The following is an 18,438-nucleotide window of genomic DNA, read 5'->3' as shown; positions in this document are numbered from 1 at the left end:
AAGTGAATTAAAGAGAGGAGTGTGTGGCCCCCCAGGGTTTAATGAAAGAGGAGGGAGCATCTGGGCTCTGTGGGAGGATCGATCTGAGGGGGAGGGCTGATCAGAGCGGGACATTCTCTCTCTCCCTCACTTCACATCAGAGAGGGACGAGCGAGGGACAAGCAGGCGACATGGAGAGAAACAAATGGGCAGAGAGGATTTTACTGAACATTCATCAGAAATCCTAAAAAACCTGAAAGACACTAAAACACAGAGGATAAACATTACTCAGCCTCAAAGATTTGTTTTATTTACCCTCAAAGATTTGTTTCTTGTTCCAAATCGACTCAGAATGACGTCATTTCACTTTCTGGTGCTGACAGTCGGGGTCATGGAGATGGTCAGCTGGGATGCTGAGGCGCGAGTGGTGAGCGGTGAGTTTTTAAATTCTTAGAGTTCATATTCTTGGTTATTCATGCTCAGTTCTGCTGTGGTGACTCCACATTTACACTTCATTAATCATAATCAATTCATCTATAAATAAAAGGAAATTTAAACTAACTGTGACTGGAAAAAGCTGTCAGAACTGAGTTTAAAATAAAACAAATTTATCTCATCAGAGAATTACATTTAAAAAGTTTGAATGCACCGTTTTATATTTAATTTAATTCTTTTAATCCATCACTTTTTGTCAACGAGATATTTAAATAATTTATTTGAAATCATATTTCTGTGGATAAAATGTTTATGACTTAAATCCTATATTTTACTTAATTGTAGGTGGTATTTGGTGTTTATTTTTTTTTTTTTTAACATGTTTTATTGAATTTTGAACATTTAAGAGGAAAAAAGGAGGAAAACTGAAAAGAAAAAAGAAAACGAAAAACACATGACAGCAAGTACTGAAATAAGCAGAGTATAAACCAAGTGGGATCAGACAATACATACAAAATAAAACGAAATGGTCAAAATATCCCTATAACAAGCATGATGTACTAGTACAGGCGGTTCCACGTAGACATTTCTATATCACTGTAATTGGATATCAAATGTGGTTCAATGAATCCACAAAGCAGGAAAGGTAATAAAGCACAATAAAATAACCTAATATTAAAATAAGATACACATTAGAGAACCTCAAGGATTTTGAAGAGTACATGAGGGGCGCCAGTTTACATCACAACATCCCTTCTTTATTAAGTCTGTGATGCAGTCTGGAAGGTAGTCAAGAAAGGGCCCCAAAGCTTGTCAAAAGACTTCTCATTTCCTTTCAACCTTGAACTTAAACGTTCCATCGGCAAAACTTTAAGAATTTCTCCATGCCACTGACTGATAGTTGGAGGTCTGGATTTAATCCACTGAAATAAAACACATCTTCTTGCCAAGACAGTAAGCTTGCTCAAAAGTTTATGTTGGACATTTGTCAAACAGAGTTTCTCACTTGCTATGTTTAAAAGAAACAAACTGGAATTTACCTGTATTGTCTTACCAAAAATAAGATTTAATTCCTGTGAAACTTTTACCCAAAAATCATATACTTCAGAACAGCTCCAGATACAATGAATGTAAGAACCGACCTCTTTCTTACACTTTATGCAAAGGGAGACAACTCAGGATAAAAGGTATTAAGGGATTGGGGTGTACGTTGCAATCTGTGAAGGATTCTGTACTGACTTTCTGATATCCTGTTGCACAAAAAAGTTTTCCCTACGGACTCTACAGCATCAGACCAAGCCTGCTCCCCAAACTCAATCCCAAGGTCCCTCTCCCATAAACGTTTAGTTTTGTTGATGTTCAATGTCTTGAGAGACTGTAACTTCCTATAGGCATGGGATATGAATTTTTTATTGAGGCAAAATTGTAACAAAAATGAATCAATGTCAGAAGCTTTAGGCAAAGTTTCAGGTAGGTCAAGGCTGCTGATGAAATGTCTCACCTGTAAATAACCGTAAAAATGTTTAGAGGGTATGTTATATTTGTTTCTGACTTGTTCAAATGATAATAACTTATCAGCTTCAAACAAATCTCCAACAATCCTAACACCACAATCATACCAGTGTAGGAAAATATTTGCACCCAAACCTGGAGGGAAGGCCGGGTTGTGGATGATAGGTTGTAAAACAGATGAGGACCTCTTTCTCTGAATAAATTTAACAATCCTCTCCCAGGTTTTGATTGTATTCATTAAAATTGGGCTGCTTTGTACCTCAGCTGGAAGAAGAGATAATTTATTTGTGATGAGACCAATTAAAGATAAAGAGGGGCAGTGCCAGGTATCAACATGGGTCTCCTGCTTGGGATCAAGAAAATGTCTCAGCCAATCTGACACTATGCGCATGTGGCATGACCAATTATAAAAGTTAAGTCCGGAATTGACAAACCACCTCTCTCTTGGCAATTTCAGTGTTTTAAGACTGAGACGTGATTTTTCCCATGCCAGATAAATTTCAAAATAGCTTTATCAATGTCAGTGAAAACTGATTTATTGATCCTCAGTGGGAGCATTTGCATTGGGTACAGGATTCTTGGGAGAATGTTCATTTTAATTAAACTGACTCTACCAAACCAAGAGAGGGAGGTCATACCACCTAAGAAGATCACTTTTAATGGCAGAAATAATGGGAAGAAAATTCATTTTAAACAGACTGCCTAAATCGGCTGAGACCCTGACACCTAAGTATGTAAAGCCAGAGTCAGACCACTTAAATGGAAAGTTCAACAAGGTACTTTTGTCCCCAAAGTCTCCCAAAGGCAAGGCCTCAGATTTGTCATAATTAATTCTATAACCAGAAAAGCTGCCAAATGCATCTATAATTTTAACAAGGGCAGGAATAGACATTTCAGGCTGAGTCATAAAGAGGATGACATCATCCGCATATAGGGCTAGCTTATGCACAGTTCCAGCAAGACATACACCAGAGATATCTTTAGAGCACCTTACAGCCTCTGCAAGCGGTTCGATAGCCAATGCGAAGAGAAGCGGGGACAGGGGGCATCCCTGCCGCGTTCCTCGTCCCAGTTTAAAGGCGTCAGAGGCACAGCCATTAACCAACACTCTTGCCACTGGGGCACTATACAGCAGTCTCACCCATTTAATAAAATCAGGTCCAAGTCCGAATCTTTCAAGCACATCAAAAAGATAGTCAAACTCCACCCTGTCAAATGCTTTAGCTGCGTCCAGAGCTACACATAGGATTCTTTCTTGAGTAGAGCGAGCATATTGTATTACATTTAAAAGGCGCCGAACGTTTGAGTGTGAAAACCTATTTTTTATGAATCCTGTTTGATCGCGTTTTATCAAGGCTGGGAGGTGGACCTCCAACCTCCTGGCAAGAAGTTTTGACAGCAATTTACAATCCACTCCTATCAAGCTAATTGGTCTATATGAAGAGCAACAATCTGAGGGCTTATTCTTCTTTAATATAAGAGAAATATTGGCAAGGTTAAGTGTCTGGGGTAAAGTTCCCTGTTGAAAAGATTCTGTATACATTCTAGTGAGTGGATCCACTATTATTTTAGCCATTTTCTTATAAAATTCAGGGCAGAACCCATCAGGGCCTGGGGCTTTCCCATTTGGTAAGAATTTAATTGTATTTAACACCTCCTCCTTAGTGACTGGACTACATAGATCTTCTCTGCCCTCTGCCTTTAGAGTCGGCAAATTTAAATGATCTAGAAAACTGGCCCTGTCACTGGCAGAATCATGGCATTCAGGAGAATATAATTTTTGGTAAAAGAGTTTCATAATGTTAACCATATGTTTAGTTTCAAAGTGTTTAACCCCCCTGTCATCTTTTAGTGAAGGTATTATATTGGAGTCCACCCTACCTTTTGCCAAACGGGCCAGAAGTCTTCCCGGCTTATTAGCGGATTCAAAAAGACGGTGCTTAGCATAAAAAATGGCCATTTCTGCTTTATTGGTAAGAAGATTATCAAGGGCTGAGCGGGCAGCATCTAGCTTCTTCAGAACTGATCCGGAGAGTGAGTGATCATATACCCTCTCCAGGTCAGCAATCTGAGATTCAAGCTCTAGTTGTTGTTTGAGCGCTTCCTTTCTTTTTGCTGAAGTGAAAGATATGGCTACTCCTCTTATATATGCTTTAGCTGCTTCCCAAAGTGTGGAAGCTGAAACATCAGGAGTGTCATTAATGGAAAAAAATAATGTCAGTTCTTCCTCTAAGAGAGTAAGAAACTTAGGGTTACTGAGCAAGGATGGTTGGAGCCTCCAGTGTCTTGTAGAGGGGTCAAAATAAGGAGGTGTGAGTTCTAAGTTAATTAGTGAATGATCTGAAATGGTCATTGATTTTATATTACAAGAACTAACCCTGTCCAGTGCTTGCCTTGAGGAAAAAATATAGTCAATTCTTGACTGCGAATTATGTGGACGGGAAAAAAACGTGTAGTCTTTCACTTTTGGGTGCATAATCCTCCATGTATCAAATAAATTAAGGTCATTACAGAGCTCTCGAGTAGCTAAAGCCATTTTAGATGGGCGTGAGGATTTAAGAGGACTATGGTCTAACTCTGGTTCCAAGCAGGAGTTGAAATCTCCACCAATAATAACAAGAGGTGAGATAATAGAGGATAAGTCAGCCAGTAGTTTAGAATAAAAACAGTTTTCGTAGGTATTAGGTGAGTAAATACATCCCAAAGTAAGCTTTTCACCGTATAAAAAGCCTGAGATTAATACATATCTACCTTCAGAGTCCTTTATACATTTATCTAGTGTAAAGGGCAGTCTCTTATGCAACAGGATTGCAACCCCTCTGCTTCTGGAGTTGAAGGAAGAATGAAAAACTTGGCCCACCCAGTCTCTTCTCAGCTTCAAATGCTCAAGGTCATTTAAATGCGTTTCTTGTAAAAAAGCCAGATGGGTCCCCTCTTTTTTGAGTGATGAAAGAATTTTGCGTCTCTTAACTACATTGTTGACTCCCCTAATGTTCCAAGTGACTACTTTAGTAACACTCATCTTACTAGTGATAAAAATACCACGTACTTCAAAATACACCACGCTAGAGCTCTGTTATACGTAAATCTAGAAAATAAAAACCAGTAAATTGTGCTGTCATGTGAAAAAAAACCCTCCCCGAACGACAACAGAACACAAAAAGGAACCAAAACCCCTGAGATCCCAACCAGACATGTCAAGAGAGACAAACATCCAAACAGTAAGCAAAGAAACACCCACTGGGTATTACAGAGGACACGACTCCAAAGGAGGTCATTACCGAGGAGAGGGCACCACAGGGAAAAGAAATGAAGAAAAACCAAAGGTCCTCCCCAGAGCCCCCACACCTGCCCTAAAAAAACATTAAACAACCTATGTTCATTCTGCAAAACCTAAATATGGCCCTCTCAAGCATGCATAACCAGGGCATCAAGTGACGAGTATGAGATATCACCCAGACCATCTTGAACATATCCTCAAACCAAAGTGCTGCACAGAATTACATTCTTTCCATATTCTAATTCCAAGGGGAAAAAAAGGAAAACTATATAAGTGGAAATGGCATGCTGCTGTACTGTTCAAAATGAAATATAAGGCAATGGGTAGACCTTTAATATGTAAGCAACAAAAGGCATAAATATCCAATGCCTATGAAAAACTATTTTCCCCCTATATTTAGAGCAATAAAAAATATCTGACAAAATACAGAAACTAGAAATCTGCACCAAATAATCGCTAATGATGTTCAAAACGGGCTTAAGACTTCAGCAAAGTGGCTGCTAAAAAAAAACCCAGGAAAATGAAACCAGCCCTAAGTTACAATCAGATGGAAACTTCAATAACATCCAAAGTAACTGTCAGCCGGTATACTTGCAACATCGTTTCTCTCATGTATCTAAGTCATATCTCACCGGTAGTTATATCCAGTTAAGCTTGTCCAAAAAGTCCAGAGCCTCTTCGGCGGTGATGAAACTGCGCTCCGTTCCGTTGTGTTGCACTGCAAGCCTGGCAGGAAACAGCATCCTGAATCGTATTTTCTTGTCAATGAGTTTTTGTACAACACTGTTGAAAGATCGGCGTTTCAGCCGCACCGCAGTAGAGAGATCCTGGTGGATTAAGATGCGGGATCCCCCATGCTCCAGATTTCCCATCCTCCTTACGGCCGAAAGGATTCGCGGTTTGTCCCGGGAGTTGTGAAGCTTGATGATCACCGGGCGGGGGTGGTCACTCCTCGGTCCTGCAGTACGGTGTGCCCGGTCCAGCTTTATCCGTCCTTTAGCAGGAGACAGGCCGAGCAGCGATGGCAGCCAGGTTTCAAAAAACTGAATTGGGTTCTCGCCTTCCGAACCCTCCTTCAGGTTAAGGATTCGTAGGTTGTCACGTCTGCTTCGGTTCTCCGCGTCGTCTAGCTGTTCGGACATGGTCGCCTGCTTGTTCTCCATTTGTGCTAAACGTAGTTCAAGAGCAGCGACCTGGTCTTCCACGGATGAGACCCGCTGTTCTGCTTCGGTGATGCGTTTAGACTGTCCCTCCAAGCTACTGGCAATTTTCTCCAAAGCTTCTGAGAGTTTAGACAGCTTCTGCTCCATGACTTCACTTATATTTTGAGTCACTTCCCGCACTAGCTCGGACATGTCCATACCGTTAGCTTCCGTGGTGGTTGGGCTAGATGCTATTGTTGCTAGCGGCGCGTGGTCGGTGATCTTCGATTGAGTTGTTTGCCTTAAATTGGCTGGTCTTTCTCTCAGAGACTGTGACCACGGTTTAGAGGCCATAATAGAGCATCACCAGGAAGAAAAAACAGACTTAAGAATGAACTTTTAAACGGAAAATAGTCGGACAGGAGCAGGAGCCCCACAAAGACACAGCCTTCAGTCAGCCATGGTCACGTGACCCCCCGGTATTTGGTGTTTAATGGCCCATGGTTAAAAAATGAAGCCAATGCTGAAGTGTATAAAAGCTGCAGTTCCTTTCATGTCCTCTAGAGCCTGTGGTTGAAGCAGCATCAGTCCCATTCACAACCATGAAAAAAAATTCATTTTTACGGCAGAAATAAAAACATTTCAGCCTGGTTTAGTGAGTCTTTTTGGTCAGAATTGTTCATGTCTTTATGGACACCTACGGGATGGAATGGTGGGGGGGGGTGCTCAAGCAGTCAAGAGAAGGATGATGTCATCATCAAAGGAAAGACTGGAATGTTTTATAAGCTTTGGGATGATGTCATCATCAGAGGCAAGGATAGAATGTTATATACGCTTTGGGATGATGTCATCATCAGAGGCAAGGATAGAATGTTTTATAAGCTTTAGGATGATGTCATCATCAAAGGCAAGGATGGAATGTTTTATAAGCTTTAGAATGACGTCATCTTTGAAGGCAAGGATGGAATGTTTTATGAGCTTTAGGATGACATTATCATTAAAGGCGAGGACGCCCCACCCCAGCTCTGCCTTTTTGTCTGTTTCCAGGTTGATCTAATGTTAGATTGGAGCAGAATTCTCAATGATTGTCTTTGACAGAACTCTTTCAATTAAAAACACAGAAGAGAGCTGATGAGGCTAGCAGTGCCTCTTTAACCGTGTTTCCCCCTCATATTGTTATAAAGATGCTTTTAAAGGCCATGCTGAAATATCGATTAGTCAAAAACTCCTGTGCCTGTTCTCAGAGCTGGCTGCTTTTATGAATGATGGGAGCTGGCTCTCGATCGAGAGAAGGTTTCCTTTTCTCTCCCTTTTTAATTATGGTTCTAAAGACATAAAACAGGCAGAATGGTACCAAATCAGGAGCCCGTGGGAGCGGAAAGACCGGCTCTGATTACTAAGCTGGGACAAAAACCCAGATCTCTAAAAAGACACACAATCCCCATAAATCCAGGCATTTTGTTTATTAGCCCCTAAGAAATCCCAGGGACATTCTGTTCCATTCAATTTTTATTTTCAAGCCATTTTGGCTGTGATGAATGAAAACAGCTCAGATTTGCAAGAGGTTATTCATTTCTTTGTTGTGTGTTATGTGTTCTGTTCCTTAAATTAGCCTAAAATATCTAAGCTACAGAAATACTGACACATTTGTTCCTAAGGACAAAAAACGGTCCCACTGAAAATGACATTTTTGATCTGAATATTTCAGGCTGAAGTAGTTTTAAAAGATGAACCTGTTTAAAGTGGAGGATAAAATATTATCATTTCAGATTTTTACAGCTGATTTCGGAAAGTGGGCATTTTTCATCCAAATGTCCAAATGTGTGGGTTTTTGGGTAGCTTAGTTATTTTTGGCTAATTCAGGCTAGGATATTAAAGGACTTCCTGAGGGTTCATGTAAAATGGTCCCAGGGTTGTTGCTCACTTTTCAGATTTATATTTAAGGCTTTTTAAGACTAAATAGAGAAAATTAAATACTTTTTGCACTGTTAAGCATCATGTCGTTCCCTTTTTCTCTGTGGAACCCAGCAGTTCCCATCGTCCCAGGTTTCTACACTCTTTGCGTCTCACCTCTTAGTTCATGTTTGGCCCTCCCTGTATTCTCACGTTGACAGTTTTCCCTGAGCTTTTACTCCTCGTCTTCTCCTCTTCTCTAATATTGGTGATCTGTGAATGTTACACGCTGCCGTTAAAGCTGCAGAACATGCCGGGAAGCAAACCTACACAAAAGAAACAGATCTCATTCTGACTGGACAGTGATGAATAGTTCTAAAATCTAAGAGCTCTCACTGCTAAACATTTAAAGGATCCACAGGAGGCCAATGAAAGAGAGAGAGGAGGAGACATACACACCCACAGACAGAGATATACAGTGCTGGTGTGTGTTTGAGTAAAGTGATGATGGTGCAGCAGAAGTTAATCAGTTAAAGTAGCTCTGAGTGGACGTTTTAAACAGACTCTGTATTAATCACTGCAGCCTCTCTCTGCTCTGCTGCCATCAGCAAACACTGATCACTTCTTTATATGTTAGTCACCGAGCCTCTCACAGCACGCCGACCTCTGCTGCACAGCTCCTATCAAAGTTTTCACCCGACATGTTTGACCCTTTTAGTGATTTCATTAGTCAATCATCATCAGCATCATTTGGCTTTTTTGACCAAGAAATAACAATAAAATCCCTCTTTAATGTCAAAGTGAAAACAGATTCCTACTCAGTAATGTCAGTGAAATAAAAATCTGTCATGTTAAATCAGTGACTGCATAAATATTCACCCTTTAAAGTGACTCATCTAATTCAAGGGGGGTCCAGACAGTTGGTGCTTGTAGTCTCACAGTTAGTGATTGTAGACAAGGTCCAGTGACTGGTTCATCAGTATTCATGGCTACCATTACACCATGAAGACAAAAGAACACTCAGAGAAAAGGTTACTGAAAAGTCTAAGTCAGGGATGGAGACAGAAACATTTCCAGGTCTCTGAACATCCCCCAGAGTTCAGTTAAATCAATCATGAAGAAATGAAGGACTAGGTCACATGTGTAAATCTGCCTAGATCAGACTGTCCTCACAAAGACTAGTGAGAGAGGACACCAAGACACCAATGACTACTCTGAAGGAGTTCCAAGCTTCAGCAGCTGAGATGGAGAGACTCTGCAGACAACTGTTGGCCGGGTTCTTCAGCAGTCAGAGCTTTATGGGAGAGTGGCAAAGACAAAGACACTGTTGAAGAAAACTCAGATTCAATCTGGACTAGAGTTCACCAGAAGGACTGTGGGAGACTCCATGGTCAAGAGGAAGAAAGGTCTTTGGTCTGATGAGACCAGAATGGAGTTTTTTGACGATCAGACAAGACGCCAAACACTGACATCACCACAAACACACCATCCCCACTGTGGAGCACGCTGGTGGCAGCATCATGCTGTGGGGATGCTTCTAAGCAGCATTGTGCTGTGGGGATGCTTCTCAGCAGCATTGTGCTGTGGGGATGCGTCTCAGCAGCATTGTGCTGTGGGGATGCTTCTAAGCAGCATCATGCTGAGGGGATGCTTCTCAACAGCATCACACTGAGGGGCTGCTTCTCAGCAGAATCATGCTGTGGGGATGCTTCTCAGCAGAGTCGTGCTGTGGGGATGCTTCTCAGCAGCATCCTGCTGAGGGGATGCTTCTCAGCAGTTTGAATTGAAAATGTGGTGTTATTCTATTATATTACCTATTATATTATAATAATGAATAATTTTCTTTGAGGGTGATTGTTTTCTGTTGCCCTGACTTTTGGTGAGAATCAAAGGAACTAATTTCTTCAGTAGCTGGATGGATGTTTACCTCAGACCTTAGCGGTATTATTGCTCTGTCCCCAAGATTTTAGATGACGAACTCCGTCGTTCTTCTGTCACCCAGTCTGGATCTAAATGATACCGATACCTCCTTAGCCTCGGGTACACACCAGCTTTGAGTGTCCGTCATTCTCCTTCTTCCTGTCCCAGGTCAGACGGTCTGTCTGGGAGGTCCGGACCGCCCCTGTTATAAAATTGCATATTTCCACGATGTGTCAAGCCGTGTGGCGTTCAGAGAGGCGTGTCAGGCCTGTGAGATGGACGGGGGGGCGCTGCTGAGCATCGAGAGTCCAGACGAGCAGAGAGACATCGAACACCTGCTGCAGGTAAAACACCTGCCTTCATCCTCTCCTCCTCTTCCTCCTCTTTGCCATCTTCTCATCCTCCTCTTCCCTTCTAGGAGCTGCGTTCAGGTGCAGTGGGAGGGGCAGTGGGTGGAGTCACAGGAGGAGGTATATCTGATGGTGATTTCTGGATCGGTTTGACTCGCGAGGACGGAGACGATCAGACTCACCCTGAACTCAGCAACACCTTCACTTCCTGTCCAGAGCTCTACCATTGGACTGATGGAAGCCCCGCCTCCTTCAGGTGAGTGCCGAAACAGGTGATCAGCTCAGACCAATCAGAGACAGGCTGATCATGATCAGTGGTTTAAGTATCAATATTGATGACAGGAACTGGTACTTTGATGAGCCGTCTTGTGGAGGAGAGGCCTGCGTCGTCATGTACCATCAGCCAACGGCGCTTCACGGTCTGGGCGGGGCTTATCTCTACCAATGGAATGACGACCGCTGCAACATGAAGCACAACTTTATCTGTAAATATATACCAGGTAAACAACCAATCAGATTCAAGCTCCAGGTAAACAACCAATGATATTCAAGCTCTAGGTAAACAACCAATCAGATTCAAGCTCTAGGTAAACAACCAATCAGATTCAAGCTCTAGGTAAACAACCAATGATATTCAAGCTCCAGGTAAACAACCAATCAGATTCAAGCTCTAGGTAAACAACCAATCAGATTCAAGCTCTAGGTAAACAACCAATGATATTCAAGCTCTAGGTAAACAACCAATCAGATAGAATCATCATTTTTCATACTCCATCAGCTGCTTTGTCTTTCGTTCTCTCTTTCAGAGAGCCAGCTTGTTGGGACACAGACTGACAGACCAGGTAGACGGGGCACAGGTGAGCAGGAAATTCCTTTTAAGGTCTGAATGTAACGTTTCCTCTTACAGGTACAGAAATATCACCACTGTAAACACATTTACATAAATATTCACTCATGAACGTAGCCTAAAGTCTGCCAACCCTGCATCTGTGCTCAGAAGCCACAGGTGGAGGCGTGGTCATACAGCCTACAGGTGGGGATGTTCCCCCTCAGGTGACGGTGGCCGGAGCTTCAGGTACGACCTGCCGCGATCGCTGACTCATAGGGTTGAGTCTTCTCGGCTCTCATGTCCTCACTTTTCCTCTCTGTCCAGGTGTGCTGCTCATCTACGTCATCATTCCCACAATCCCCCTGCTGCTGCTCATCCTGGTGGCTTCTGGGACGTGTTGTTTTCAGATGCTCAGCAGGAGGTGAGACTACGACTCCCAGCAGCCCCTGCTGCTGCATCTACTTCATTTTCCACACAGCTCAGCTGAGCTTTAGGTAGAGCTCAGTCTGATTACCTGACTTGTGAAAGCCCACAGTAAGATCTTTGCTTCTCAGATGTTCAGATGAGTTTAACGTCCAGCTGTAGTCCCACTAACACTAATCCGGCTGTTTTTATGCCCGCATGGATGGGTGAGAGTGTCGCTGACTGCTGAGGACGCACCCCCATCTGAAGTGCTTACTCAGTGATTATGACCACTCAGACACTCACATGTGGCGTTAACGAGAGCTGATTTAGAGCCTGATTGGCTCCCTGCCCCGCCGTGTCTGTGAGAGGGTACCTGGCATCAGTTCAGGTGTTTCTTGCTGATTCTGGCTCTTTTCGCTGAGCTCTCAGACCGTCTGGGTTCAGCCTGAAGCTGCAGAGTCAGAGCAGCAATGATGGGGATCTGCTCCTCGTTTCAGCCAATCACAGAGCTCGATGACAGAACGACCTCTAGCTGCAGTGTGCCATCTTCATACATGGGGTGTGAGGCAGGAATCACAGTCATGCTGGTCTCTGACTAACACTGATGCTAATGTTAGCTGTCATGCAGCAGTGATGCTGGTCTGTTACCACTACAACAGTGGCTGTGTTTACATGGACTTGAGTACCACTGATCCTGATCCTGGTTTTTCTAACCCTGGTTATTCATATCCCTGTAGACAGGTACGGTTTCCTCCTCATTCCAACAGCAGGAGAAGAGACGGGCAGACAGGCTGACTGCTAAGAACACTTCGTCTCTCAGTCAGCATCTGCCCCAGTACCAGTATCAGTATAGAAACCAGGTTCTAAACCAGGATCAGGGCCTATCCCCTCCTCTGAAATGTTTACCTGCATAAAACAGAAACCATGATACTCAAGACCATGTCACCACAGTCCGTGAAAATGGTCTTTGTAACCTTGGTAACCTGGATGATGCTCCACCCCCACAGCTCTCCCCGCACAAAGACCGCCCTGGACCAATCAAACCTGTGGATCTCCAGGACGCCAAAACCGGACAGCATGGATGTCTGACGTCACCAGGACATCGTGGCTGCACACTGATAACATTTTACAGTTCAGCCAATAAGCTTCAGGACAGGAAAGAAGGGGGGCGGGGCTTGAATTGGACAGTGATGTCATCACAGCTGCTGCTAGTTCAACTTCCTGTCGTACAAACACACAAAAACCTGCTTCAGCTACACACACAGGTACCCTCTGACCTCTGACCTCAGCTGCCCTTTCTTCTGTCCATCCTCAATGGCTCCCTCCCTCCTTCTGTCCATCCTCCATGCTCCCTCCCTCCTTCTGTCCATCCTCCATGCTCCCTCCCTCCTTCTGTCCGTCCTCCACGGCTCCCTCCCTCCTTCTGTCTGGTCTCCACGGCTCCCTCACTACTTCTGTCCGTCCTCCTCGGCTCCTCCTCCTTCTGTCCATCCTCCATGCTCCCTCCCTCCTTCTGTCCGTCCTCCACGGCTCCCTCCCTCCTTCTGTCTGGTCTCCACGGCTCCCTCCCTCCTTCTGTCCGTCCTCCACGGCTCCCTCCCTCCTTCTGTCCGTCCTCCACGGCTCCCTCCCTCCTTCTGTCCGTCCTCCACGGCTCCCTCCCTCCTTCTGTCCGTCCTCCACGGCTCCCTCCCTCCTTCTGTCTGGTCTCCACGGCTCCCTCTCTCCTTCTGTCCGTCCTCCACGGCTCCCTCCCTCCTTCTGTCTGGTCTCCATGGCTCCCTCCCTCCTTCTGTCCGTCCTCCATGCTCCCTCCCTCCTTCTGTCCATCCTCCATGCTCCCTCCCTCCTTCTGTCCAGATGTTAGAGCTGCCCACGCCATAGGCACTAATGCAACCCCATACCATCAGAGATGCAGGCTTTAGAGCTGAGGAGAACAAGCTGGATGCTCCAAATCCTCTTTAGTCTACAGGACACAGCATCTTTGGTTTCCTCTGACCTCAGAACAGTTTTCTATGTTTCCTCTGACCACAGAACAGTTTTCCACGTTTCCTCTGACCACAGAACAGTTTTCCACGTTTCCTCTGACCACAGAACAGTTTTCCACGTTTCCTCTGACCACAGAACAGTTTTCCACGTTTCCTCTGACCACAGAACAGTTTTCCATGTTTCCTCTGACCACAGAACAGTTTTCCACGTTTCCTCTGACCACAGAACAGTTTTCCACATTTCCTCTGACCACAGAACATCTCTCCATGTTTCCTCTGACCAGAGCATGTGAGCGGAGTGGAGCAATGAGATTTCCCGCTCCTTGCTCACAGAGCTGTTCCTTGCGCCCGCTCGTCCGCTCAGAGGGGATTAACGCCGCTCCACTCATTATCGCTCCACCTTCAACTCAAATTTCTACCCGCTCCACTCAGATCACTCACCGCTCACTCAACGAAAACACAGAAGTGCATTGCATTCACTGGATAGGAGAGAAATTAGACACCCTATCTCCTAAAAGATCAAGAAAAAAGATACGTCTGTAAATCCTCTCACAGTGGCAATGAAGGCGCTATCGCGCTTAACCTGTTATTACCATCTTCTCGGTTTCTCCGCATCCTTTCTGAAGTACTTGGTAAAGTCCATGGTGGAGAGTTGTTGTCCAGTTGCCTATAGAAAATAGTGTGGGCGTCTGAGCAGCAAATTATACATAGATGCATTCTGGGGGAGACATGCTTCAGACGCATGGTGTGAGTGGTACCAGAGCGAAATTGGAGCGGGATGGAGCACAAGATAAGGTGCCGGTCCAGCTTTTTGAAAAAAACGCTCCGCACTCTGGCCAAAATCCTTCCGCTCGCGCTCCCCACTCCGCTCACATGCTCTGCCTCTGACCACAGAACAGTTTTCCTGGTTTCCTCTGACCACAGAACAGTTTTCCACGTTTCCTCTGACCACAGAACAGTTTTCCATGTTTCCTCTGACCACAGAACAGTTTTCCATGTTTCCTCTGACCACAGAACAGTTTTCCTTGTTTCCTCAGTCCATGCTAAACAAGACAGTGGTGTTTTCTTTATTTATTTATAAAAATAAAAAATAAAAAAAATCTGACACTGTTCCAGTTTTTGGACTCTTTTTTTCAGATTGGTGAACTTCTGCACGTCTTTACTGACTCTGAAATGCTCCTCTTATACCCGGTCATGTTCCTGTCCCAACTTTTTTGAGATGTGTTGCTGCCATCAAATTCAAAGTGAGCTAGTATTTTTCCTGAAATGTTAAAATATCTCAGGTTAATATGTGATAAGTTGTTTGTGTTCTATTGTGAATCAAATATGGTTTATGAGGTTTGACAATCATTGACATCTGTTTCTACATTTTACACAGCGTCCCATCTTTTTTGGAGCTTATGTTATATATTGTAAATTGAAAATCTGTGATGTTGGCTGTCTGGGTTCTGATCTGTGGATGTGTTATAATCCTAAATTATATTTTTATTTGCGTCTAAAGGGTGTTATGTTTATTTTTATTAAATGTAAAAATTCTCATCCATGTAAATGACATTTTAAATACTGTGTGAAATGATTTATTCTTGGATTTATTCTAAATGTTTGAGAAACATCTCAGCTTGGTTTTTACTCTTTAACTCTTTCTGGTGTTCAGAGACTTTCTGTTTGAAGGAATCGTTAAAATGAGAAAATCTCATTAATATTAAAATGATTGAAATCCTCGGATCAAAGCTGCTCTCAGCTTCAAACTTTCATTTACAATCAGCTGTTAAGTCCTGGTTCAGCTAGAAATCTCTGAACTCATGTAATCCAGCCATCCCTCATCGACTGTCCCACTAACATATCCCAGGATGTTTGGGGGGGGGCTGCTCATGTTGCCATGGTAACGTCCACCATCATGTGATCCATCAGCTGTAGAACATTATACACTCTGTCGTCCTGTTCCTGTATTTTGTATGTGCATTCATGTTGGTCCAGAATAAAACATCTCCTGTCTCCCGAGTGTCTCTTATTGGAACAACAGATGCCAAAAAATCAGCCAATCAGCTGCCTTGATTCAATCAATAATAACGCCTGATGGAAGGAGACGACAAGGAGGTGAAAAGGACACAAATAAAGGGGGAAATAACAAGACAAGAGGCTGTGGAAGGAAATAAGGGAAGAAATATGAGGAAGGAAAGGAGACGAGGATGTAAAGAAGGAGGTAGAGAAGGAGACAAGGGTGAAGAATATAAAGGAGAGGAGGAAGGAAAAGGAAACAAGGATATAAAGAGGGAAGGAAGAAAGGAAGGAGACAAGGATGTTAAGGAGGAGAGGAGGAAAGAAGGAGACAAGGATTTAGTGAGGACAGGAGACAGAAGGAGACAAGGATGTAAAGGAGGAAAGTAGGCAGAGAAGGAGGTAGAGAAGGAGACAAGGATGTAAAGAAGGAGAAGAAAGGTAGGAGACAAGAATGTAAAGGAGGAGAGGAGGAAGGAAAGAGACAATGATGTAGAGGAGGAAAGGAGGAAGGAAGGAGATAAGGATGTAGTGAGGACAGGAGATACAGAAGGAGACAAGGATGTAAAAGAGAAAAGTAGGCAGAAAAGGAGGTAGAGAAGAAGATGGGGAAAGAAATGAGGAAGTTAGAGGGAGGAAAGGAGACGAGGATGGAAAAGGAGAGGAGATAGTGAAGGAGACAAGAATGTAAAGAAGGCAAAAAGGACGGAGGGGGACAAGGATATGAATGGAGGAGAGAAGGTAGCTAAGGAAAGGATGTAAAGAGGAGGTAGAGAAGGAGACAAAGATATTAAGAAGGCAGAGAAGAGAAGGAGGCAAGGATGTAAAGAAGGCAAAAAGGACGGAGGGGGACAAGGACATGAAAGGAGGAGAGAAGGTAGCTAAGGAAAGGATGTAAAGAGGAGGTAGAGAAGGAGACAAAGATATTAAGAAGGCAGAGAAGAGAAGGAGGCAAGGATGTAAAGGAGGAGAGGACGTAGAGAGGGAGACAAGGATGTAAAGGAGGCAGAGGTAGAGAAGCTGAGGGTATCAAAGACCAAAGAACAGGAGCATAGTTAAGACGGAAAGGAAGTGATGAGAGGAAGGATCTCAGAAATAAACACTCCTCCTAACACAAGTGATCCATTCTTGGTGTTTTTTAGAGACGTTCCACAGAACCTCCTCAGTAGAACAGTTCTGACTCAGAGGAACCTCTCTGAGGGTTCTCCTGACTCAGTAGAACAGTTCCACTGACTTGGAGGAACCTCTCTGAGGGTTCTCCTGACTCAGTAGAACAGTTCCACTGACTCGGAGGAACATCTCTGAGGGTTCTCCTGACTCAGTAGAACAGTTCCACTGACTCAGAGGAACCTCTCTCAGTACAACAGTTCCACTGACTCAGAGGAACCTCTCTGAGGGTTCTCCTGACTCAGTAGAACAGTTCCACTGACTTGGAGGAACCTCTCTGAGGGTTCTCCTGACTCAGTACAACAGTTCCACTGACTCAGAGGAACCTCTCTGAGGGTTCTCCTGACTCAGTACAACAGTTCCACTGACTTGGAGGAACCTCTCTGAGGGTTCTCCTGACTCAGTAGAACAGTTCCACTGACTTGGAGGAACCTCTCTGAGGGTTCTCCTGACTCAGTAGAACAGTTCCACTGACTCAGAGGAACCTCTCTCAGTACAACAGTTCCACTGACTCAGAGGAACCTCTCTGAGGGTTCTCCTGACTCAGTAGAACAGTTCCACTGACTTGGAGGAACCTCTCTGAGGGTTCTCCTGACTCAGTAGAACAGTTCCACTGACTCGGAGGAACATCTCTGAGGGTTCTCCTGACTCAGTAGAACAGTTCCACTGACTCGGAGGAACCTCTCTGAGGGTTCTCCTGACTCAGTAGAACAGTTCCACTGACTCAGAGGAACCTCTCTGAGGGTTCTCCTGACTCAGTACAACAGTTCCACTGACTTGGAGGAACCTCTCTGAGGGTTCTCCTGACTCAGTAGAACAGTTCCACTGACTCAGAGGAACCTCTCTGAGGGTTCTCCTGACTCAGTAGAACAGTTCCACTGACTTGGAGGAACCTCTCTGAGGGTTCTCCTGACTCAGTACAACAGTTCCACTGACTCAGAGGAACCTCTCTGAGGGTTCTCCTGACTCAGTAGAACAGTTCCACTGACTTGGAGGAACCTCTCTGAGGGTTCTCCTGACTCAGTACAACAGTTCCACTGACTTGGAGGAACCTCTCTGAGGGTTCTCCTGACTCAGTACAACAGTTCCACTGACTCAGAGGAACCTCTCTGAGGGTTCTCCTGACTCAGTAGAACAGTTCCACTGACTCGGAGGAACCTCTCTGACTGTTCTCCTGACTCAGTAGAACAGTTCCACTGACTCGGAGGAACCTCTCTGAGGGTTCTCCTGACTCAGTACAACAGTTCCACTGACTTGGAGGAACCTCTCTGAGGGTTCTCCTGACTCAGTAGAACAGTTCCACTGACTCAGAGGAACCTCTCTGAGGGTTCTCCTGACTCAGAGGAACAGTTCCACTGACTCGGAGGAACATATCTGAGGGTTCTCCTGACTCAGTAGAACAGTTCCGCTGACTCAGAGGAACATCTCTGAGGGTTCTCCTGACTCAGTAGAACAGTTCCACTGACTTGGAGGAACCTCTCTGAGGGTTCTCCTGACTCAGTAGAACAGTTCCGCTGACTCGGAGGAACATCTCTGAGGG

The 18,438-nt window shown here is 44.3% G+C and overlaps 1 protein-coding gene across 1 annotated transcript; it reads left to right on the top strand.

Moving 5' to 3' along the window:
* Window positions 1–331: 331 nt before the first annotated feature.
* On the top strand, window positions 332–12,834 carry chodl (chondrolectin). The gene is made up of 8 exons (XM_041814667.1): window positions 332–413; window positions 10,330–10,505; window positions 10,580–10,767; window positions 10,854–11,011; window positions 11,318–11,368; window positions 11,509–11,586; window positions 11,665–11,761; window positions 12,753–12,834. Exons 1-8 carry the CDS (start codon window positions 332–334, stop codon window positions 12,832–12,834), a joined length of 912 nt encoding a protein of 303 aa, XP_041670601.1.
* Window positions 12,835–18,438: the final 5,604 nt, after the last annotated feature.

This window comes from Cheilinus undulatus, linkage group 19 (assembly GCF_018320785.1).
Source record: "Cheilinus undulatus linkage group 19, ASM1832078v1, whole genome shotgun sequence".
In the NCBI taxonomy this organism is placed as follows: Eukaryota; Metazoa; Chordata; class Actinopteri; order Labriformes; family Labridae; genus Cheilinus; species Cheilinus undulatus.
Note: the sequence above shows the minus strand (reverse complement) of the source record. Positions and strands in the feature narration are given on the sequence as shown.